This window comes from Chanos chanos, chromosome 11, assembly GCF_902362185.1.
Source record: "Chanos chanos chromosome 11, fChaCha1.1, whole genome shotgun sequence".
Taxonomy (NCBI): domain Eukaryota; kingdom Metazoa; phylum Chordata; class Actinopteri; order Gonorynchiformes; family Chanidae; genus Chanos; species Chanos chanos.
The window spans coordinates 15,115,323-15,140,617 of NC_044505.1; the positions used below are offsets into that span (position 1 = coordinate 15,115,323).

The 25,295-nt window shown below is 42.8% G+C and overlaps 3 protein-coding genes and 2 pseudogenes across 3 annotated transcripts; all 5 read right to left on the reverse strand.

The window, feature by feature from the left end:
* Window positions 1-1,296: 1,296 nt before the first annotated feature.
* Window positions 1,297-3,174, reverse strand: LOC115823700 (torsin-1A-like). The gene is made up of 5 exons (XM_030787731.1): window positions 3,024-3,174; window positions 2,630-2,895; window positions 2,215-2,390; window positions 1,765-1,898; window positions 1,297-1,541 (listed from the first exon to the last, which is right to left on the reverse strand). Exons 1-5 carry the CDS (start codon window positions 3,172-3,174, stop codon window positions 1,297-1,299), a joined length of 972 nt encoding a protein of 323 aa, XP_030643591.1.
* Window positions 3,175-4,210: 1,036 nt separating this feature from the next.
* On the reverse strand, window positions 4,211-6,623 carry LOC115823701 (uncharacterized; annotated as a pseudogene).
* On the reverse strand, window positions 6,620-15,206 carry LOC115823702 (torsin-1A-like; the record flags this gene model as incomplete). Its single annotated transcript, XM_030787732.1, has 6 exons — window positions 6,620-6,879; window positions 7,774-8,016; window positions 11,003-11,121; window positions 11,742-11,917; window positions 12,142-12,210; window positions 15,123-15,206. Coding segments are annotated over 6 exons (951 nt in total), but the record flags the coding sequence as incomplete, so codon positions are not given.
* Window positions 15,207-16,768: 1,562 nt separating this feature from the next.
* On the reverse strand, window positions 16,769-19,529 carry LOC115823704 (torsin-1A-like). The gene is made up of 6 exons (XM_030787734.1): window positions 19,463-19,529; window positions 18,466-18,513; window positions 18,067-18,332; window positions 17,674-17,849; window positions 17,222-17,355; window positions 16,769-17,013 (listed from the first exon to the last, which is right to left on the reverse strand). Exons 1-6 carry the CDS (start codon window positions 19,527-19,529, stop codon window positions 16,769-16,771), a joined length of 936 nt encoding a protein of 311 aa, XP_030643594.1.
* A 3,817-nt stretch (window positions 19,530-23,346) lies between these two features.
* On the reverse strand, window positions 23,347-25,096 carry LOC115823705 (torsin-1B-like; annotated as a pseudogene).
* Window positions 25,097-25,295: the final 199 nt, after the last annotated feature.

Below are 25,295 nucleotides of genomic sequence, written 5' to 3' on the forward strand. Positions count from 1 at the left end.
GTACCCGGAAAGTCCTGGTAGAGTTTTCTGTTTCTTAACTAGAATCAGTTAAACCCGTCACATTAAGCCTACTATCAGTGTGTGCTTCCGAGAGGTTATTTAAAATCCCTTCACAAGAATATTTCAAAAATATTCTTTTTTCTTATTTCTCAATAACCATGCCTTAAGCTGGAGTAAAGTCCTGACTGCTGTTCCATTAAGTAGAATCTCGTTCATTCAGCCTCACATTTTAAATACTTACTGTACAGCGTAGCATGTGCACAATACTTTATGGTGTCCCTGAAAAGAAAATCAGGAAATAAAAATGTGTTTGAGACCGTTAGATTTTAGCTTACATTTTGTAAGTGAATTAGGGATGAAAACTTACTACAGCCGACATTTTACAGCACATCACAGGACATTCAAAATACGGCTGCGATACATGTGTTAATAACAAAATTCTTCCTTAGGAAAACGCTATTTACTGCCATCTAGTGGTCACCCTGAGTATATTTCAAATGACATCGACTTTGTAACTAATCTAAGGATCGAGGTTTCTAAAAACAGCAATAGCATCAGTCTACTTTGTTTAACAAAAAAAAAAGCCTTTACGGGTATCGGAATGTCTGTAAATCAGTCTGGATTCTTAAATAGAAATGTAACTTTTTAATTGGCAATTATAACAATTCAAATTGCTTTATTACCAATTCATTGCACGAACTGGAAGATAGTTTCATGTATTTGTATAGCTGATTATGTGTTGCTTATACAATAAATAACAACACATAAAATTATGACCATATAAACGTATTTATTGTAATGCTGTTATTGCATTTTGTGCATACATGTGCAAAATAATATTAAATAATAACAAAACAAGTACACAGTTTACCACAGCAAAGCAATGATCATTTGTTTTAAATATTCTGTTTTAATAATTCAGTGTCCTTTAATTCTTACACACTTTTAATGTTTTTGTAACAAAATGACATGATAACTGTCACCCAGGAAAGGCCCCAACACATGTTCACTATCTCCCATAATCCTTTAATATGACTTGTACTGATCTAGCAGATAGGTTATTCATGACTAAAGAAAAAAACATTCAAACATCAAAAAATGTAAGGTAATCATAATAGAGCCCTTCAATTATTCCCCAAAAATACCATCCGAAAGTATTAAAACATATTTCAATTAAATAAAGATACACTTCTTTCTGTGTCATGACTACATGACATCTACATTATCCCTATGGTAATCTGTATATTAATTAGTGTGTGTGCGCGCGCGCGCATGTGTGTTACCTGCGTAACACTTTTAAACGTGCAGTAACAGTTTTTGTCTGACTGATTTGCAGCCCTTGACAGAAAAGATTTTCTCCTGTGTAGGAAAATAAAGCAGTTCCTGGGCCACTCTGTCCGCCAGACCGTCTTTGGCTGTGATGTTAAGCGCAGCCATCTGGTCTATAACGCAGTGACGAACGTGCCGGTACTCAAGAGGTAGGAAAGGGATAAAATGGTCAATCAGATGAGCGTCAATCAATGTAGAGTGCCAAAATCCACCTGTGAGGGCATTGCGCGCGCGCACACACACACACACACACACACAAAGGTATATGCACATAAATACATACATACCAATTTTTTTTAAATATTACTTTTCAGTCACATATATTATTGATTTATATCCTAAAAAGAAAAGTTTATACAGGAAAATTTCACCTTTTTTTTCTCTAACGGCAATAAAGAGGCAAACAAAATTTTAAAAAGTTGTAATCATGCGTACTGTTCTTAGCATTGAAGACGTCTCTGAAGATATTCGTTTCCATGCCACGACTGTTCATTTGTAGGTTTTCCCTCTCCTCACCATCCATCCAAGAGTCAAAAGCAATCTGGTTAATGACGCTCGCGCCATCATTGCTTTTATATAGAGAGAAATGATATTGACACGAGTACTAATGACTTGGGAAATGACAGCTCATCTCGTGCAACTGCCTCACCACGAAGTCATTCTCAAAAAGCACGAACAGGCTCAAACCGGTACAAGTTTAGGACTTTTTGCTCTCATTTAATTTCAAGAAGTTATTCGTTCAGCAGAAATTAAGGTAACACTTCTAAATTACACGAACGTTGTATGCTCAACTAGAGAATACAGACATAAGTGCGCGCATGATACAAGTAACATTCGGCGTCATGAAATCAAGGTAAATGTTTTGGGTTACAATATTCTTAATACCTGAGAAAAATGAAAATAGCCTTGCGGTAAGAAACTCCATCAACGTGAGGATAGTGGTCTAGAAAGGGCTTAATCGCGTCAATGAGCCCGGGGTTCATCTTGTCCATTTCGTCAAATATAAACATGGAATGAGGAAAACTGGACACATTTCCACGGATCCACTGCTGTAGCTGAAACTGCATAGAAAGTATTCATTCACAGCAAAAGATACATACAGCGAGAAGTGGCACGACAGCTACACTTGTTCAGTTGTTAATGGATAGCAACGTTTACGAAAGAATATCGTTTTACGACCCAAACGACATGCAATTTCGCAAATAATTACCGTTGTTTTGTTAAACACTTATTTTTAAACAAAACGATTGGTGTAATGACTATAAAAGACGTGTAAAAATGGACAAAACGTAAAACCTACTTTGTAAGTTCCGACTTGCTCCTTGTGGGGGAAGTGATGTTCAGAAATGAACACATGTACGTGCTTGCTGGTTTCTCCTTTTTTATAAATACTTCTGGCAATTATGTTGGAAACGTGGTTTTTCCCCACTCCCGTGCCACCGTGAAAGGATAGGACCAGTGGTTTCGATGGATGTTTGTCTGTCATGAATCCAGATACAGCCTTCAAAACAACTTCAGAGGCAATGTGCTGACCGTACAGTGAATCCTTTAGATCCGTCTTCAAACCTGAAATAGGATTACACACCAAATAAAGTACGCAGATAAAGTATAATAAAGCACTGTCTGTTTTTCATTCATTGAAAACTGTTGCTGTGCGAGGGCGTTATTGATAAATAATTCAGAAGTTGGCCCACGTTCATAATCAAAAGGTTCCAGTAAATCATCCTTTTGGAAAAGACGGTCTGTAAAATGCGCGACAGCACCGACAATAACGTCCAGTATGGCAGACACAACAATTATGTTGGAAAAAACACACAGACACACAAAATATATCGCCGCTTTCATGTCGGCTGTTTCCTTATTGGAAACCAATGGGGAAGGAACCTATACGTTGCCCTGCTTAGATAAAGTTTCGTTTTCTTGAAGTGCACTTGCCTACCAAAGAGCGAAACATGTGACTTTAGGAGGAATGAAAATGAGATGTGTTTGGATTATACGCGCACCTTTACTGCAAACCTTTACTTTTGACGGGAAAAGTTGTTAATATGAGCAGAAACAGCTTAATGAAGACAAACCTGAGGGGGAGACCATGCGTGATCTGGGGCCCTGCACACAGCACTTAGAGTGGTACACGGGACCATGGGGACAGGTTCCCACACACTATACATACACACACGCTATATACACACACAGACATACACACACACGCACATACACGCATGCACGCACATACCTTATGCAAAGTGTATAATACACCACACTCCCCCCTGGTGGAGAAAATAAGAATACAGCAATGTAGGCGAGCATTAAGTATGAATCAATGTGAGTACAAACCTGTCAAGAGCAGTAATTATAAATACCTTTGAATAAAGATTTGTATTGGCAAGTGTATATTTTGTTGAAGTAATACATATTTTATACATATAACAAATTAAATTAAACTTAACAAAGATTTACCTTGTTTCCTCTTTCTCTGTCTGTCTCTCTTTCCCTCTCTCTGTTGCTGTGTGTGTGTGTGTGTGTGTGTGTGTGTGTGTGTGTGTGTGTGCAAAGAGCATCTAAGAACTGGGATCCACTGTTTGGAACCTGAGTGTGTTTTGATCACCATATTTCTGTGACTCCATACTCCCGAATAAAAACTCACAAACGTGCTCTGAAACCCAGAATTCACATATTAATCACAGATTTAGTACTTCATAGAACTCTTTCAAGAGTCTTTCAAGAGAACTGGTGTGTGTGTGTATGTGTGAGAGTGTGTGTGTGTATGTGTGAGAGTGTGTGCGTTTTCTTCATTCGTGATGAAACAGCTTCTGATGCAAAGCCGGGGCACATCATCAGTGATGTTTACTGAGGTAAGTGGGTGTTTCGAGTCTTATGAACATCAGACATCCTCACTCAGCTGACCTAGCTGGGGTTGATCAAGCCTCAGCTTGTGCCTTAGCGGCACTCTGCCACAGATCTGCTCTCTTGATTCAGAGCAACCTGGAGGCTTTCTCTGCAGCCTCTGTGCTGTTTTAGATGGCCCTCCTCCTCTCGCCTGTGATGGTGAGTGTAGTGTAAGCCCTACAGAGGGACTGTCCTGCAAAGCCTCTGCACCCTACCTCCACAGGCAAGCACCTTGCCTTCCTGCCTTGTCTGTGGCAGTTGCTGACTAGGCCCTTGTACTTCTCCCTTTTCCACTCGAAGGCCTCCTCCATGCAGTCTTCCCACGGCATGGTAAGCTCCAGCATGACAACATTCTTTGTTGTCTCTGACACCAGAACAATGTCAGGTCTAAGGGAGGCCTTGGCGACATTCTGAGGAAACTTGAGTTGCCTGCCCAAGTCCACTGTCAGCTGCCAGTGCTGCGCAGTGTTGAGTAGCCTTGATTTTGCTTTCGGTGTTTTTATTGACTTCTTTCTAGCTCTGATGAAGCTGATGGTCTGCTTCATGGGCTTTGACCTCTGGCAGCTGGTGATAGCACTACAGATACTTCCTGCGATTGTCTTAAGCACCTGGTCGTGCCGCCAGAGATATCATCCTTCTCCCAGCGCAGCTCAAGATGTGTTCAAAGGGAGCACGCTGCTGTATCAGCCAAGCCCCAGCAGTGCAGGTTGGACAGGCTGGGAAAGACATCGTAGACAGCCTGGACCAAGAACCTGAAGCGGTGCGGCTCTGCCCGCCAGAGGTCAGTCCATGAGATCTTCCTCTCCACAGCTTGCTCCCATCTAGTCCAGGCGTCCTACTGTCTCATTCCCACTGCTCTGCTGGACATCTCCTCCTCAACAGCTGCTCTCACCTCATTCTGGACTAGTTCCCTACGCTCCTTTCTCCGAGCCTTGTTATAACGGGGGGTTGCGACAGTTCCTAGCCCAGTCCTTCCTCTGGCCACTGCTCCCACCAGGACTCCATTGCATAGTTGTGACTCTGAATTTTCAGATCTGCAGCACCTCCCTTGCACGCAAGAACTTGAACTCCTCCTCAATGGATTTCAGGGGGAGCCTCAATTTGCAGTTGCTTCCATAGGGGGCGTTGCTGCTCAAGCTTCTCGGTAGACCTAGCTAATTCCTCAGGTAGCGGCTAACTCTCCTTTCCAGGTCTGAGATGGTGGAGATCGGGAACTCATAGAGGAGCAGAGGCCACAGGATCCTTGCCAAAATCCCGTGCTGGTAAATCCATGCCTTGAATTTTCCTGGAAGGTCCGTCTTGTCAACATCTTTCAGCCACCCCTCCAGCTCCTTGCAGGTGTTCTTAATGGATCCTGTATCCCGGAGGCTTCTGTCAAAGATCTTCTCCAGGCTTCTCAGAGATGGTAGAGATTGGTGTTTCTGAGATGAAGAAATGGAACTTATCCACTACTCTGCCTTTTTTCAGAACCAAAGATCTTGATTTCACTGGCTTGAATGACATCCTGGCCCATCTCATCAGCCTTTCCAGCTCCTTCAGGATCCATCTGCCTCCTGGCACTGACTCAGTGGTCACTGTTAAGTTGTCCATGAAGGCATGGATTGGTGGTTGGCAGATCCTGTTCTTGGGCTTGGGGCCCTCTGCACTCTGGTTCAGCAGATTTCACCAACATGTTCATTGCCAGAGCAAACAGGATAACTGAGGTGGTGCAGCCTGTGATGACTCCCACCTCCAATCTGTGCCACTCAGATGTAACTGACCCTGCTGCGACTCTCAGGCTGAAGTCATTGTTGTAACCCAGGATGAGGTCTCTTACTGAGGCTGGAACATGGTGCCTCTCCAGTGTCTCCAGCACCAGCTTGTGGGGTATTGAGCCTTAAGCATTGGCCAGGTCTAACCACAGCACCAGCAGATCATCACTGTTCTCCATAGCATCTCTAAGGAGCTGTGTGACCACTCTGCACTGAAGTATCTATGTGCCCATTCTTGATTAAGAAATCAGCCAGTCGCTTTGCTACAATGCTGAAGAAAATTTTATCTTCAGCGCTGGGCTAAAGGTGTTGTGAGGGTGTTGCTCGACTTCCTCCTTCAAAAGGCCAGGCGTCCATTGCATCTCTGCCCGAAGAGCGGCCCGGTGAATCCAAAAGGGTTGTTACTGAAGACGGTCCGCTTCCTAGCCCTCTCCCTCCACCCGCCTCCTGTGTTTCTCAGCTCTATGCAGGGTTAGGAGCCTCCTCCTGAGCATGAGTCAAAGCTCTGCCAACGGTGCCCGCGCTTCTTCACTAGTTACCTTGTGCTGCTTCTTCAAGGCTATCAGTCCTTTCCTGATATTGCGGATTGTAGCTTCACTCCCTTTCCTCCTCCATGCCAAACCTCTCAGCCACCACGCTCACGATGATAGTCGTCATCGTCCGCAGCCTCCTCTCCACATCCCCTTTGGCTGTTGCTTATCTGCCTCCTCATCAAACTTCTCTGCTGTTTTGTAGGCCTGGGGCCACCTGATTCTTCTCCTCTTGGACTGCCTGACCGAAGGGACTGTTTGCACCACGTGGAGGCTCTGGCATCTGCGGGGTGCCTCTGGGCCCAGCTCCTCCTCTGTCTCACCAGGTGCTAGACGTGTGCATTGTGGTGCTTGTGGTAAATCAAAATAGACTTGACACAAGACTGAATGCACACAACACTGATCACAGATTTAGAAATAATAATTCTCAACTTTTATTACTGAGGAGATGTTAAATAAAAAAATTTAGTTAAAAATACCCCTGCTCATTCAGATTCAGATTATAGACCATACTCAGTGGGCCAAACACCAAAGATTTTACAGGTATCTGAATGTCTGTAAATCATTCCGGATTTTTAAGTAATTCCTCAACTTTTAAATTGGCAATTATATCAATTCAAATTGCTTTATACCAACTCATTGCATTAACTGGAAGATAGCTTCATGTATCTGTATAGCTGATTGTGTTTCTTATACAAAAAATAACAACACATAAAACTAAGACCATATATACATATTTACTGCAATGCTGTTTTGCATTTTGTGCACACATGATTAAATTAATATTAAATTAAAACATATACACACACAATTTATCACAACACATCAAAGATCATCTATTTGTTTTAAAAATTCAGTTTTACTAATTCAGTATCCTTTACTGCTTACACACGCTTAATGTTTTTGTATACAAAATGACATAAGTATCTCATTGTGACCCAGAAAAGTCCTTTAAACTTGCTTTGATCTAGCAAATAAGAAATTCATGACTAAAGAAAAAAAAAAACCATATTCAAACACCAAAAAATGTAACTAAGGTAATCATAATAGAGTGCTTCAATTATATCTGAAAGTATTAAAACATCTTTTGAATTGAATGAAGATACACTTCTTTCTGTGTCACGACTACATGACAACAGTAACCTCCACACATGTTTGTCAGTTATCTACATTGCCTTTGTGGTAATCTGTATATATTTGTGTGTGTGTGTAGGGGGGGTGCCTGTGCGCATGTGTGAGAATGCACATGTGTGTTAGACTTTTAAACGTGCAGTAACAGTTTTTGTCAGACTTGACACAAGCCTTGACAGAACAGATTCTCTCCTCTGGGGGAAAATAAGGCAAGTCCCTGGACACTCTGTCCACCAGATCGTCACTGGCTATGATGTTAAGCGCAGCCATCTCGGCTAAAACGCACTGACGAACGTGCCAGGACTCCAGAGGTAGGAAAGGGATAAAATGGTCCATCAAATGACTTTCAATCAGTATGGAGTGCCAAAACCCACCAGGTATGGGCAAATCTGGTCCTGGAGGGCCAGTGTCCTGCCGGTTTTTGTTTTCACCTCTTACTTACGTGTTGATTTTCACCTTGAAAAAGGGTGTGCATGCTCTTCAGCCAATCACAGCTTGTATTCAGTTAGTCTACAAGAAAAACAGCAGGAACATGGTCCTCCAGGACCGGATTTGCCCACCCCTGCATTAAGGCATAGTAGCATTGACAGATGTACCATAATTATCGTATTTGTTCGATCAGTTTGGCCTCTGTGGGATGTACGGACAATAATGGCAAAAGTCCCATAATGTACAAAAATTTGATCATTTTGTGACACTTTGCAATTGTAATTAGCCGCCAGGCTATGTCATTCGAAGTCATTTCCCGGCACAATCAGGATAGTAACGGATCCAACGTCTGTGTTTATGCATCTCTTGTCACGTGATGTTTTTCCAGCCAATCATGCTTGTTGTTAACTTAACCGTTAATCAAATCCTCTTTACAAATCAGAAATTTGGGGTATTTTATATTAAATGCAGTAACTGAAGGGCCATTATTACATTTAACAAGAGTATAAAACTCCCTGCGCGACTTAGTGACATAACGCCACTCCATGCATTTATGGACTCGCGCACATACGCCTCCTTATTTAGTAGACAGTTCCCGACATGAGCAGAGTTGCTCATTTCCTCTGTCGAGCTGATATGAACTCGATGTTGTGTGACTGTGTGTGCATCATTGAAGTGTAAGTGTATACACTTCGAGTGATAAAATGCTAGCACTTTGTTTTACTTATGTTCACAGTTGTACTTATTAGACAGTTTGTCAATATTTCTCCTTCGTTATGTAAATGTAAGTTCTGTTCCATTGTTTACATATGTTCGTAGTCCAGTTACGAAACTTGGTGCACGAAGGAGGACGCTTAATAGTAATAATAATAATCAGTACAAGTGTATTTTTATTGGACGTATGCTTGCCTATGTAAACAGAATGAAATATGAATTCCTTTTTTGTGTGTAGATATCCCCTTTTTGTATATGAAACTTCACCAAATCCTTATGCCTGTATACACATTGTATTCAAATTTTTTTTATCATATTGGACGTTAGATCATTTGATATGACCACATATATGGTACACTGTCTCTTTAAGAAACTGGCATTTATTTATCTATTTATTTTTGGCGCGACGCTTATTCTTCAGTTTGCGTTAACACTCTTAGGAGACTCTGCCATTGATGTATGGTCTGAAACGGATGTTTTCTATTATTAAAAAAACAGAAACCCAGAATCCAGGCGTCTGGTGTTTTATTTCCCTTACCTCAACGACTACACAGCGAACACAGTGCAGAGATTAACCGGGTGTGCTGACGCTGTAAATCATCGCCAGAGCACGTCCGTTACACCTATTTGTAGCGCATTTGTTTACTGCCGACCTTACGAAGGGCAGCCTAAGTAATTGTAGTTATGGCGCCAGTTAATTGGCCCAAACATGTCTTCCTCTGTCCTGTTTTCACCATCTTAAGTTGAAACTGTGATTTAATAACCTACTATAGTGCTTCATTGCCCTGTTTGCAGTTACTGATGAATATTTACCCTGTTATATTTCTTATATTTACAGAAAACCACACACACACAAACTTGAGTACCTCTTGTAAACTTGTCCCATTCTGGAATAAACTGTTGAATCATAATCAGAGATCGTAGCTTCTCGCTTATCGGAGTACATAGCCAGTGAGGACACCACCAGCTATCAGCAGACGCACACAGTTTACCACACCCAGTGCAATACAGGTATCGTTATCATATTACAAGTTAAATGAAGTTAAACGAAACCTCTTGTACATCATCACAGTAATGAACCCTAACTGGAATTTTTTTAACCCTAGCTGTCGCTCATTTAGTTTGTTGGCCATCTTGCTTTTAACAAATTTCAGTTGTTTTCATCATTGGCTCTAGCACCACCAACAGGCCAAAGTTCAGAGTACATTTTTGCCTATAACTTTTGAGCCGTTTGGCCTAGAGCAATCATCTTAGACTCCCCTTAATCCCTGTCTCATGCTGAGTGAAATGGACTCAATTTTGCAAAAATCACCATATTTCATTTTCCACCATTTTGAACTGTTCATAGACCCTACTTTTGCAAACTAGTCCCAGACCATTGATCCTATCACCACCAAATTCATGCACATCATCTACGGAGGAGCCTGACCAAAACTTGTATAAAAACTTGTACTAGGACAAACGGTATGGCTGCTGTTGTCCAATGGACTTCGATAGCGAAGCCTCTAAAAGAGGAAGCGAGCATATCAGGCAATGCATGCATGGATTGGTGCCAAACTTAGTACATCTCATTGCTATGTTGATATCTGGATCCCCTGCAAGTTTGATGAAATTTGGCCACATGGGGATGCTATACCAGAAAAACATAAAAGTGTATTATTAATTACTCCAGGACAAACCTCCAGGCCCTGGGAACCTCCTGCCCATCCATGCCCACTTACCTTGATCCAAAGGGGGAGAAACGTGGGCCTCTGCCTCGCTCCCTGGAGCTCCGGGCCAGAACCCAGCTCTCCCTTTGGCCCCAGGCACCCACTATTAAGCCCGGGAACCATCTTCTCCACACCCAGCATGAGTTACAGAGGCCCAACCGCCTAGTAGACCAAACTGACCTCTGACCCCCTGGTAGAGCGAGGGACTTGAGCATATCTGGAAAAATTCCAGAGACTGAGTCAAAGGTCAGCGAGTGCTTTGTGAAGGCAGTGTGCCCATGCTTAAGAGTGGGTGCTCGGGGACCAACGGAGTGCCGGGTAGTGCCCCCTGGGGCTCCAGGGAACCAGACTAGGGGACCTCCCGGGTCATCTGTGCCCGCCTTACTTTTCAGTCACATACTGTTTATTTGGATCCTAAAAAGAAAAACTGATCCAGAAATTTCACCCATGTTTTTTTGCTCTAACGGCAGTTAAGAGCCGAATAAAATTTGAATACGTTGTAAGCTTGCGTGCCGCTCTTAGCAGATGTCTTTGAAGATGTTCGTTTCCATGTCACGACTGTTCATTTGTAGCTGTTCCCTCTCTTCACCATCCCCCCAGGAGTCAAGAACAACTTTGTTTATGACGTTCCCGCCATGATTGCTTTTATATAGAGGGAAAGGATATTGACACATGTAACACTGGTTCATCTGCCAAACTATGAGTATCGAGTAATGAAAAGATCATTTGAAAAGTGAGGTGATCTTATTCAAGCTGACACACACCCTTTAAGAGAAATGTTGTGGTTGGGAGTCTTGAAATCAGACATCACCTGGAATCCCCCGCATCAGACAATCAGTTTATACACGAAAGTTGAGAGAGTTAATGTGTAAGGAGAGAATACTTTTTTGCCTTTGTTACCTGAATATGGTTTTGTATAGAATTTTAAATAAACCTTGTATTTTTCTATTGCAAAAAAAACCAAACAAAAAAGATGCTGCCACGTGTATTAATGACTGGGGAAATGACAGTGTATCTTGGCCAACTGTCCGACAATGAAGTAAGTCTCAAAAAGCATGAACAGGCTCAAACTGATACAAGGACTTCTTACTCTCATTTAATCCCAAGAGGTTAGTCGTATAGCAGAAATTAAGGTAACACATCTAAATCACATGTAACTATGTACAGTATACTCAACGCGAGAACACAGACGTGCGCGAATGATACAAATAACACTAGACGTCATGAAATCAAACTGCTTTTGGTTATAATATTCTGAATACCTTAGAAAAATGAAAATAGCCTCGCGATAAGAAACTCCATCAACGTGAGAAAAGTGGACTAGAAAGGGCTTAATCACGTCAATGAGCCTGGGGTTCATCTTGTCCATTTCGTCGAATATAAACATGGAACGAGGAAAACTGGACACATTTCCACGGATCCACTGCTTCAGCTGAGTCTGCATAGACAGTATACGTTCACAGCAAACAAGACATATTGCGACAAGATGCACCTGTTGAATTCTTAATGAATGGCAACATTTTCGAAAATATATCGTTTTACAACCAAAAAGACATATAATTTCGCAAATAATTATCATTTTTTTCACAAACACTTATTTTTTAACAATACAATTGGTGTAATGACTATAAAAAACGTGTTAAACAGAGAAAAATGACCTACTTTGTAAGTTTCGCCTTTCTCCTTGTGGAGGAAGTGATGATGAGAAATGAACACATGCACGTGCTTGCTGTTTTCTCATCATCATCAACATCATTTTCTGCCGCTTCTCTGGGACTAGGTCGCGGTGGCAGCAGGCTGAGGAGGGTGGCCCAGACATCCCTTTCCCCAGCTACATCCACCAGCTCCTCCTGGGGGATCCCAAGGCGCTCCCAGGCCAGTCGAGATATATAATTCTCCCAACATGTCCTGGGTCTTCCCCGAGGTCTCCTCCCAGTTGGTCGTGCCCAGAACACCTCCACAGGGAGGCGCCCAAGAGGCATCCTGACTAGGTGCCCGAACCACCTCAACTGGCTCCTTTCAATGCGGAGGAGCTCCAAGCTCCTCCCGGGTGTCCGAGCTCCTCACCCTATCCCTAAGGATGTGCCCAGCCACCCTGCGGAGGAAGCTCATTTCCGCCTCTTGTATCCGCAATCTCATTCTTTCGGTCACTACCCAGAGCTCGTGACCATAGGTGAGGGTTGGAACAAAGATCGACTGTCAAATTGAGAGCCTTGCCTTCTGACTCAGCTCCTTCTTCACCACGACGGTCCAGTACAACGACCGCATGACTGCTGCCACCGCCCCGATCCTCCTTTTGATCTCCCACTCCATTTTACCCTCACTCGTGAACAAGACCCCGAGATACTTGAACTCCTCCACTTGAGGCAGAAACTCAGTCCCAGCTCGGAGGGGGCAAGCCACCTTTTTCTGGCATAGGACCATGGCCCTGGACTTGGAGGTGCTGATCCTCATCTCGACTGCTTCACACTCGGCTGCAAACCGTCCCAATGCATGCTGGAGGTCATAGTTTGATGGGGCCAATAGAAGCACATCATCTGCAAAAAGCAGAGACGCAATCCTGAGGCCACTGTACTGGACACCCTCCTCACCCCGACTGCACCTTAAGATCCTGTCCATGAAAGTTAAGAACAAGATTGGAGACAAGGTACAGCCTTGACGGAGTCCAACACTCACTGGGAATAAGTTTGACTTTGTGCTGAGAATACGGACACAGCTCTCACTACGGTTATACAGGGACCGAATGGCTCGCAGCCGCGAACCTGGCACCCCATACTCCCACAATACCCCCCACAGGACACCCTGGGGAACATGGTCGTAAGCCTTCTCCAGGTCCACAAAACACATGTAGACTGGATTGGCAAACTCCCATGGTCCCTCCAGTATCTGCGCAAGGGTGAACAGCTGGTCCGCTGTTCCACAGCCAGGATGGATTCCACATTGTTCCTCCTGGATCCGAGGTTCGACAATCAGCCGCAGTCTTCTCCTTTCCAGTACCCTGGAGTAGGCTTTCCCAGGGAGGCTGAGCAGTGTGATACCCTGATAATTGGAGCACACTCTCTGGTCCCCTTTTTTAAAAATGGGGACCACCACCCCCGTCTGTCACTCCACAGGCACTGTCCCTGACTCCCACGCAACATTGAAGCGACGTGTCAGCCATGACAGTCCAACAACATCCAAAGCCTTCAGCATTTCAGGGTGGATCTCATCCACTCCTGGCGCCTTGCCACTGCGGAGTTTTCTAATTGGCTCAGTGACCTCTGCCAGAGAGATGGGTGATGACCCTCCTGAATCTTCTGGCCCTGCCTCCTCTGTGGAGGGCGTGTCAGTCGGGTTTACGAGCTCCTCAAAGTGTTTCTTCCATCATCCGACCACTTCCTCAGTTTAGGTCAGAACCTCCCCATCCCTGCTGAGAACAGCCTGGACGAGGCCCTGTCGGCCCCTCCTGAGTCACCTGAGAGTTTGCTACAACCTTTTTGAGGCCAACTGAAAGTCCTTTTCCATGGCCTCCCCAAACTCCTCCCATACCCGAGTTTTTGCTTCCATGACAGCCGTCGCTGCAGCCCTTTTGGCATGCCGGTACCTCTCAGCCAATTCGGGAGTCCCCCATGCTAGCCAAGCCGGGAAGGCCTCCTTCTTCAGCCTGACGGCTTCCCTCACCAGTGGCGTCCACCACCAGGTCCTTGGATTGCCGCCACGACAGGCACCGGCGACCGTCTGGCCACAGCTCAAAGCTGCCACTTCAACAATGGAGGCTCTGAACAGGGTCCATTTGGACTCCATGTCCCCAGCCTCCCTCGGGATCAGGGAGAAGCTCCTCCGCAGGTGTGAGTTGAAGATCTTCCGGACAGGGTCCTCAGCCAGCTGTTCCCAGTTCACCCTCACGATGCACTTGGGTTTACCAGGTCTGTCTGGCAGCCTCCCCCACCATCTGATCCAACTCACCACATGGTGGTGATCAGTTGACAGCTCTGCCCCTCTTTTCACCCCAGTGTCCAGCACATACGGCCGCATGTCTGATGAGATGACTACAAAGTCGATCATCGACCGTTGGCCTAAGGAGCTCTGGTACCAGGTACACTTATGAGCCGCCTTATGCTCGAACATGGTGTTCGTTATGGACAATCCATGACTCGCACAGAAGTCCAACAACAAAGCACCACTCGGGTTCAGATTGGGTAGGCCATTCCTCCCAATCACTCCCCTCCAAATCTCTCCAATCTCTCCAGTCTCCCAGTAGAACTACAGAGTCCCCGGATAGTGTCTTCACTAGGACACTTTCCAGTGTATCTAGGAATGCTGGGTACTCTGAGCTGCCGTTCGGCGCGTATGCCATGACAATAGTCAGAGATTTCTCCCCTGCAACCCGAAGGTGCAGTGAGGCGACCCTTTCGTTCACCGGGACAAACTCCAACACAGCGGCGCTCAGTCAGGGGCTAACAAGTAACCCCACACCTGCCCGTCGCCTCTCACCCCAGGCAACTCCAGAGAAGGACAAAGTCCAGCCCCCATCCAGGAGTTTGGTTCCAGAGCCAAGGCTGTGCGTAGAAGTGAGCCCAACTATATGTAGTTGGTATTGCTCCACCTCCTACACAAGTTCTGGCTCCTCCCCTCCAGAGAGGTGACATTCCACGTACTGCTATTTTTTTTCCTTTTATAAAAATATTCCTGGCAATTATTTTGGAAAAGTGTTTTTTCCCTACTCCTGTGTGACCGTGAAAGCTAAATACAATTTAGAGAAAAAATAAAAGTCCTCCTCTCCAGGTTTTCGCACACATAGCCTGTCAGTACGGCACTGAGCCAACAGTAGTCTAGCGAGATGTCACGGCGTCTCTATCAGGTTGTGTCCTCTTATCCCATGGTGCCAGAGATTTTGGGCATATAAATGGTAGCCCTGGTAAAGTGAACTCAGTGTTAAGGTTTTTCAAGCGATTTAGCACAGCGAACAACGTTCAAAACTTCGTCAGACATACCATTTAGAGAATTGTTAAAAAAAAGTAGAAATTAGTGCTCACAAACATTGAGCGAACTCATTTTGGACGCACAAAATGTCTCCTCAGACGCTCTTCTCGCTCTCTCTCACCTCTTTCCTACAGGTCCTCGCACACGCTGCGTCTTGCGAACTGACTGATAATTTTAGTTTACATTTTGTGAGGAAATCAGGAATGGAAACTTACAATGGCTGAAATTTTACAACACGTATCATAACATTCAAAATGTGGTTGCGATAGATGTTCTAATAACAAAATCCCTCCTTAAGTAAAAGGGCATTGACTACCATCTAGTGGTTACCCTGAGTATATTTCAAATGACATCGACTTTGTATAACGTATTGATGGATCAAGGTTTCTAAATACAGCAATAGGATCAATCCACTTTGTTTTATATATATATATATATATATATATATATATATACGCACTCACACATACATGCATACATTCATACATAAATACATAAAATCAGTCCAGATTCTAAAGTAAAACCTTAACTTTTTAATTGGCAATTATAACAATTCAAATTGCTTTATTACCAATTCATTGCATGGGCCAGAAGATAGTTTCATTGTATAGCTGATTATGTGTTCCTTATACAATAAATAATAACACAAAAACTATGACCATATAAACATATTTAATGGAATGCTGTCTCTGCATTTAAAAAGAAACATGTACAAAATAATATCAAATAATATCAGAATACATACACACACACAAATTGCCACAACCCATCAAAGATAATCAATTTGTCTTAAATATGCAATTTTCCTTATTCAGTATCCCTTAACCCATAGACACTCAATGTTTTTGTAACAATATAGCATAATAAGTAACTCATTATGATGCGGGAAAGTCCATTAAAATGACTTGTAGTGATCTGGCAGATCAACAATTCGTGGATAAAGAAGAAAAAAAATAATATTTAAACATCAAAAAAGTGTAACCATGTGATGTAATCATAAGAAACCTCCCCTTCAATTATTCCCCCAAAATACTAGCTAAGAGTATTTAAAAATCAGTTTAATTTAATGAACACACACCTCTTTCTGAGTTATCTTGTAACAATGTATAGAAATAACAAATTTCTGAATTTTCACACTGTCATCTCACCCTGTACCAAAGTGCAACATAAATTAGGCCGTTTAGTTGTCCATGGCAATTGACCATTTCTGTAACATGACTAAACTTCCACACCTTTTTGTCAGTTTCCTACATCCTCTGTATGGTATTCTGTATATTAGTGTGTGTGTGTGTGAGAGAGAGAGAGAGAGCGAGAGAGAGAGAGACTTTTAAATGTGCAGTAACAGTTTTTGTCTGACTGACTTGCAGCCCTTGACAGAAAAGATTTTCTCCTCTGGGGGAAAATAAGGCATGTCCCGGGCCACTCTGTCCGCCAGACCGTCATTGGCTGTGATGTTAAGCGCAGCCATCTGGGCTAAAACGCACTGACGCACGTGTCGGTACTCAAGAGGCAGGAAAGGGATAAAATGGTCAATCAGATGATCTCCAATCAATGAGGAGTGCCAAAATCCACCTGTGAGGACATTGTGGGCACGTTCACACACAAACACACACACACACACGCACACACACACACACACACGAATATGTGCATAAATGCATACATACCAAAATTTTAAGAAATTTACTTTTCAGTCACATATATTATTGATCTTTTGGGATGCAATTTTTGGCTCTAAGGGAAATTAAGAGAACAAAATTTGTGAGCATGCGTAGCCTACTGCTCTTAGCATTGAAGACGTCTTTGAAGATGTTCGTTTCCATGTCACGACTGTTCATTTGTAGCTGTTCCCTCTCTTCACCATCCATCCAGGAGTCAAGAACAACCTGGTTAATGACGTTCCCGCCGGCATTGCTTTTATATGGAGAGAAAATATGTTGACAGGTGTATTAATGACTGGGGAAGTGATAGTGTATCCTAAGCAGCTCTCCTACAACGCAGTGAGTCTCAAAAACATGAACAGGCTCAAACTGGTGCGAGTCAGGGACTTTTTCCTCTTAATCACAAGATGTTATTCGTACAGCAGAAATTAAGGTAACACTTCTAATCGCATGAAACTATGTACAGTACACTCAACGCGAGAACACAGACACACCTTCACGAATGATATCATTCAAGTAACGCTAGGCGTCACGAAATCATACCTGGTCTTACTTGGAATATTCTTAATACCTGAGAAAAGTGAAAATAGCCTTGCGGTAAGAAACTCCATCAAGTTTAGGATAGTAGTCCAGAAAGGGCTTAATCACGTCAATGAGCCCGGAATTCATCTTGTCCATTTCGTCAAATATAAACATGGAACGAGGAAAACTGGACACATTTCCATGGATCCACTGCTTTAGCTGAGTCTGCATAGAAAGTATACATTCACAGCAAACAAGACATATTCTTATCTCTTAATGAATGGCAACCTTTTCGAAAATATATCGTTTTACGACCAAAAAGACTTTCGCGAAGTTATCATTGTTGTCACACAAACTTGCTCCTTAGAGACTTGTTTTTAAACAAAACGATTGGTGTAATGGATATAGAGACGTGTTAAACGGGACAAAACGTAAAACCTACTTTGTAAGTTTCGAGTTGCCCCTTGTGGGGAAAGTGATGCTCAGATATGAACACATGTACGTGCTCGCTGTTTTCTCCTTTTTTATAAATACTTCTGGCAATTATGTTGGAAACGTGGTTTTTCCCCACTCCCGTGCCACCGTGAAAGGACAGGACCAGTGGTTTCGAAGGATGTTTGTCTGTCATGAATCCAGATACAGCCTTCAAAACAACTTCAGAGGCAATGTGCTGGCCGTACAGTGAATCCTTTAGATCCGTCTTCAAACCTGAAAAAGGATTACACACCAAATAAAGTACGCAGACAAAGTATAATTAAGCACTGTCTGTTTTTCATTCATTGAAAACTGTTGCTGTGCGAGGACGTTATTGATAAGTAGCCTAATTCAGAAGGTCGCTCACGTTCATAATCAAAAGGTTCCAGTAAATCATCCTTTTGGAAAAAACGGTCTGTAATATACGCGACAGCACCGACAAGAACATCCAGTATGCCAGACACAACAATTATGTTGGAAAAAACACACAGACACACAAAATATATCGCCGCTTTCATTTCGGCTATTTCCTTATTGGAGACAAACGGAGAGGCAACCTATTCCTTGCCCTGTTAAGTTTCGCTTTCTTAAAGTGTCCTTCTTTACCAAGAAGCGGAACACTTCATTCGACTTAAAGAAGAATGAGCATGAGGAGCGTTTGGGTATGCACACCTTTACTGTATACCTTTACTTTTGACAGGAAAAGTTATTAATATGAGCAGAAACAGCTTATGTCTTGAGTGTCTCACCAGCTTTCTGTCTTTCTTTTTTGTTACTACGCGCTATGTCGCTAATGTGCTTTCGTGCACATGCCGTGAATTGTGTCTGCAGTCGGACGTAATTAAAATACTTTTATTTTAAAATTGTAAACCGGAAAGAGTTGGGGTACTTTCTCCCGCTTAATTCAAAGTGGCTTTAGTATAATCAAATAACGGAGTTTAGTGTTTAGTTTTTGTACTTTGATAAAACCAGGAATCTGTTTTGGAATAGTCAGCTGGACAAAGTAAGAAGCAAGTTTTTTATTATCTGAATGAAAGAACGATGTAGCTCGTAGCTCGACCAGTTTGTATGGCTGGCTGCAGAGATGTATGGTAATTCTAAAAAGTTCTGTCAATACTCCTTTAGTTTGCGCTCTTCACCTAGAGATGGGTGCAGGGAACCTGTAAGATAAAAAAAAAAAGAAAAGAAACAAACAACAGAGTTCAGTAAAAGTGATTGTCACATTGACATGGTGTCTCTGTGAGACACACAGAGGCCTTGTCTTAAGCAGAGAAGCATGCTCAAAACTAGGACTGATCAACAGTTTACAAAGTAGAGAACAAAGACAAAAGTGACATTTTGAGTGAATACCAAGATGTACTTACTTGTCTTGGATGTGTACCAGGACTGCACCATATTCAGCTCAATCCAGATGTTGCTCCGGTCATTCATGCACCACGAAAAGTACCGTAGCACTGGAGGACAGGGTCAAAACTGAACCGAAAAGGATGGAGGATGTTGGGGTTATTATGAAGCAGACTGAGCCGACAGATTGGGTTAGCAGCATGGTCACAGTAGTGAAGCCCAAGAAACTCAGAATCTGCCTCGATCTACAAGATCTTAACAAAACCGTAGAGAGAGAACACGACCCATTGCACACAGTTGAAGAGATTTCTGCTGATATGCTGAATGCAGAAGGGTTCTCAGTACTGGATGCCAGTCATGGCTTCTGGCAAGTACAGTTGGATGAAGAGAGCTCCAAACTATGTACTTTTAACACTCCCTCTGGGAGATACTGTTTCTTTAGACTTCCATTTGGTGTGTCCTCAGCTCCAGAGGTTTTTCAAAAATGCATCGCACAAAGACTGGAAAACTTAGGAGTTGTGAACATTTTGGATGACATCTTGGGGTGGGGTGAAGACGTGGAGACTGAGGCAGACACGTTCTGACTGTAGATGGTTTGAAGCCAGACCAGGAGAAGGTCAGAGCAATACAGAACATGCCAGAGCCAGAAGACAAAGCAGCATTGACGAGGTTCTTAGGCATGCTTCAGTATCTGGCAAAGTTTGTTCCAAACCTCTCAGGCGTGAGCGCACCTCTACGGAGGCTCCTGGAGGGTGAGGCAGCTTGGCATTGGGAGTCAGAGCAACAGAAGAGCTTCGAAAGGCTGAAGTCGCTTGTGAGCAACGTCCAGGTACCAAAGCACTACCATGTTAACAAAGAGTTAACACTGTTGGTGGACACAAGCTCAGAAAGCCTGGGAGCTGTGTTACTGCAAGGAGGCCGGCAAGTGGCGTTCGTCTTGAGGTCTCTTACTGAGTGTCAGAAAAGATACGTTCAAATAGAAAAAGAGCTCTTGGTGATTGTGTATAGATGTGAAAAATTCTATAGGTATGATCTACGGTAGAACAGTGCAAGTGGAGTCGGATCACAAGCCTCTTGAGACAGTGTTCAAGAAATCTCTCCAAAAAGCTCCTCCAAGACCTCAGAGGATGCCGATGAAATTGAGGTGCGACAATCTGCGTGTCAGCTACAAGCCTGGTAAAGACCTGTACATCACAGACACGCTGAGCCCAGCCTACCTGAAAGAGCAATCCGAGCAACTCCTGGAATATGAGTTAAAAGTACATCTCCTATCAGCTCACTTACCAATCTCAAAAGAGAAGCTGAACACATTCAAAACTGCAACATGCAGCAGATGACGAATTGCAGATGGTCATGGAAATGGTTCAGACAGGATGGCCGGCAGAAATACGACAAGTCCCAGCAGACATAAGAACGTAATGGACTTTAAGAGAAGAACTTACCTGTGCCGACGGGTTACTCTTCAAGAGCACGTGACTCATTGTTCAACATAGCTTGGGAATAGAAGTGCTTGAGAGAGTTCACAAAGCTCATCTACTCACTCACTCACTCATTATCTAAGCCGCTTATCCTAAGTAGGGGGGGTGCTGGAGCCTATCCCAGCATTAATTTGGGGAATGCATCCCAGCATTCAAAGGAAACAACCTGGACAGGGCAGACACACAGACAAACACATTCACACACACATTCACACCTAGGGGCAATTTAGTATCTCCAATTCACCTGACCTGCATCTTTGGACTGCCAACATCAGCACGGCTATTGACACAGCAACTGCACAACGATGTGCAGAGGAGCCTCAAGAACAGGCAGCTGAAACAAAAACAATACTTTGATCATGGAGTAAAACAGTTACCTCTTCTGATGGAGAGATGGAGAGAGGGTGAGAGTAAGTGTCAAGAACAACTGTCAACCAGCAATCGTGTTGAGAAATCACGAAAAACCCAGGTCCTTTGTAATCCAATCGTCCGACGGAAACAACTTCAGGAGAAATCGGCAACACCTGCTGAAGACTACAGAAATGACTTTTCCACAACCAGGCTGTCTAGACCTGGAGGACTTTCCTTCAGTCAATAGTATACCTGCCGAGAGTGACACAACAGTGCAATCACCTGTCACCAGTGAAAGGAACTATGACACCAACTGTGGACAGGGAAGAACCAGTCAAGAGGTCATGGTGTGGAAGACTGATTAGACCATCAAAACTTTACTCTCCATGAAAAGCAAAATTTTGTGTTGTTTTCTGTTATATTCAAATGAATGGGGCGTGGTTATGCCACAGATTCAAAGCAACATCACCAAAAACAGCACTGAATCTACATATGTAAGCTTATGCTGCTGTGCGGACAATATGGAAGACATTGCTTGGCTCCAAGATACCATGCTATCCTTAGCAGATCAAATTGATCAACATGGGTTTTTTTTTTTTGACATAATATATTTATTGCCACATTTATGTATTATAGGATTAATTTCATAGCCATATTTATTTATTTGTGTATTTATTTATTTAATTAATTTCTATTTAATTGGCGTTCCATACCCACAGGCCCCTAATCAAACACCTTTATATTTGTTGATGCCAACTGTATGCCAACTCCGACAACGACTGCTTTAGGCCTTTTGCCAGAGATTTTATGGAGGTCACCTTTGAGGAGCGGTAAGCACTAGCGCGTGTCCGCCAGCGGGTACTGTTGATTTCAAAAGTATTCTTTTTTTATTTATTTATCATTAACCCTGGTTTGTACTGGAGGACCACCCTGACTGCTGTTCCTTTAAAAATTGTATCTGCAGAATATTTCGCTAATTCAGCCTCACCTTTTACATACTTGATGTGCAGCCTAATTTTGTAAGCACAGTACTGTCTGATGTCTCGGAAAAGAACAGCAGGAAACAGAAATGTGTTGGAGATTGTGGAATTTTAGTTTACATTTTGTAAGTGAATCAGAAATTACAATGGCTCAGATTTCGCAACACATTCAAAACAGGGTTGCAGTAGACATTCTAATGGGGCGGCAAGGTGGTGCAGTTGCCTCACAACAAGAAGGTCGTGGGCTCGATTCCCAGCCAGGTGCCCAGGGCTGCGTGGGTTTCTTTCAGGAGCTCTGGTTTCCTCCTGAAGACACGCAAGTCAGGCGGATCAGTATTTGAAATTCTGTCAATCAGTCCAGATTCTTAAGAAAAACCTTAACTTTTTAATTGGCAGTTAACACTTCAAATTGCCTTATTACCAGTTTATTACATGAACTGGAAGATAGCTTCATATATTTATAAATTTGTACAGCTGATTGTGTTGCTTATACAATAAATTACACAAAATGATGACCATACAAACATATTTATTGCAATGCTGTCACTGCATTTAAAAAAACATTTACAATATAAAGTAAAATAATATCAGAATACATGCACATACACAAATTGCCAAAACACATCAAAGATCATCAATTTGTTTCAAATGCTCAGTTTTTCAGATCCAATATCCTTTAATTCTTATACACTCTTAATGTCTTTGCAACAATCGTAACAAAGACTTCCAAAGACTTACAGGCACACAGGATCAGGTTTCAAACAGTCAGGTGCATCAAATGCAACATAGGGTAAGCCTAACGGTACTTAAACTGACCACTAGAGGGGGGGAAGCAAGATGAACTAAGGAAACAGGAGCAGGAAGGAGCAAGGTGTGACACAAAGTTAAAAAAAAAAAATCCATTAAAATGATTTGTACTAATCTAGCTGATCAGAGATTTGTGGCTAAAGAAGAAAAAAATAACATTAAAACATCCTAAAGGCGTAACCAAGGTAATCATAATAGACCTCCTCTTCAATTATTCCCCAAGAATACTATCTGAGAGTATTAAAAAATCAGTTTAATGTGTGAGAGTGCACATGTGTGTTTACACTTTTAAACGTGCAGTAACAGTTTTTGTCTGACTGACTTGCAGCCCTTGACAGAGAAGATTTTCTCCTCTGGGGGAAAGTAAGGCATGTCCCGGGCCACTCTGTCCGCCAGACCGTCATTGGCTTTGATGTTAAGCGCAGCCATCTGGGCTAAAACGCACTGACGCACGTGTCGGTACTCGAGAGGTAGGAAAGGGATAAAATGGTCAATCAGACGAGCGTCAATCAATGTGGAGTGCCAAAACCGACCTGTGAGGGCATTGTATACATACACACACACACACACACACACACAAACACACACACACACACACACAAGTATAGGTACATAAATATCAAAATTAAAGAAATATCAAAATGAAAGAAATAAACTTTTAAGTCACATATATTATTGATCTGTATCCCAAAAAGAAAAGCTGATGCAGGAATTTCACCCATGTTTTTTGCTCTAAGGGCAATTAAGAGAACAAAATTTGAAAAAGTTGTAAGCATGCGTAACCTGCTGCTCTTGGCACTGAAAACGTCTTTGAAGATGTTCGTTTCCATGTCACGACTGTTCATTTGTAGCTGTTCCCTCTCTTCACCATCCCTCCAGGAGTCAAGAACAACCTGGTTAATGACGTTCCCGCCGGCATTGCTTTTATATGGAGAGAAAATATGTTGACAGGTGTATTAATGACTGGGGAAGTGATAGTGTATCCCGAGCAGCTCTCCTGCAACGCAGTGAGTCTCAGAAACATGAACAGGCTCAAACTGGTGCGAGTCAGGGACTTTTTGCTCTTATGTATTCCTTATAAGTTATTCGTACAGCAGAAATTAAGATAACACTTCTAAATAGCATGAAACTATCTACAGTACACTCAACGCGAGAACACAGACACGTGTGAACATATGATACAAGTGACGCTAGGCGTCACGAAATCATAACTGGTCTTACTTGGATTATTCTTAATACCTTAGAAAAATGAAAATAGCCTCGCGGTAAGAAACTACAGCAAGTTTAGGATAGTAGTCCAGATAGGGCTTAATCACGTCAGTGAGCTCGGGGTTAATCTTGTCCATTTCGTCAAATATGAACATGGAACGAGGAAAACTGGACACATTTCCACGGATCCACTGCTTTAGAGTCTGCATAGAAAGTACACATTCGCAGCAAAAGAGACATATTACGACAAGCAGCACGACAGCACAACCTGTTGAATCTTTTTGAATGGCAACATCTTTAAAAATATATCGTTTTACGACCAAAAGGACTTAGAATGTGGCTAAGTTATCACTGTTTTCACAAAAACTTGCCCGTTAGAGAGTTATTTTTAAACAATACAACTGTTGTAATGACTATTTAAAAGTGCGAAATGGAATAAAATGACCTACTTTGTAAATTTGGGGTTGCCCCTTGTGGGGGAACTGATGCTCAGAAATGAACAAACGCACGTGCTTGCTGGTTTCTTCTTTTTAATAAATACTTCTGGCAATTATGTTGGAAACGTGGTTTTTCCCCACTCCCGTGCCACCTTTTTTTGATTCCCTGAAAATTGTTTCTGTGCAAGGGAGTTGTTGATAAATAAGTCAGAGCTGCGCTCACGTTTATACCCAAAAGGTTTCAGTGAAATTTCCCCATAATCCCAAGGTTCCAGTGTACCCTCATTTCCGAGAGGATGATTTGTAAAACAAATTAAGAAACTAAAGTTCAGACCGAACAACACAGTAATTGCTGCGAGAAGAACGCCTACAAAATATGTCTCCTCTGTCATTTTGGGAAACCAACGGAACAGAAACGTACTCGCTGCTCTGCTTAAATTCAGTTTCGCTTTCTTGAAGTGACCTTCTAATGGCACTTTTATTTTAAAATTGCAAACCGGATGGAGTTGTTCGATGTTCCCTGGCGACAGTTATCTGCTTGTTTCAGGGTTGACTGGGTAATTACCACCAGCTTCATTCAAAGTGGCTTTA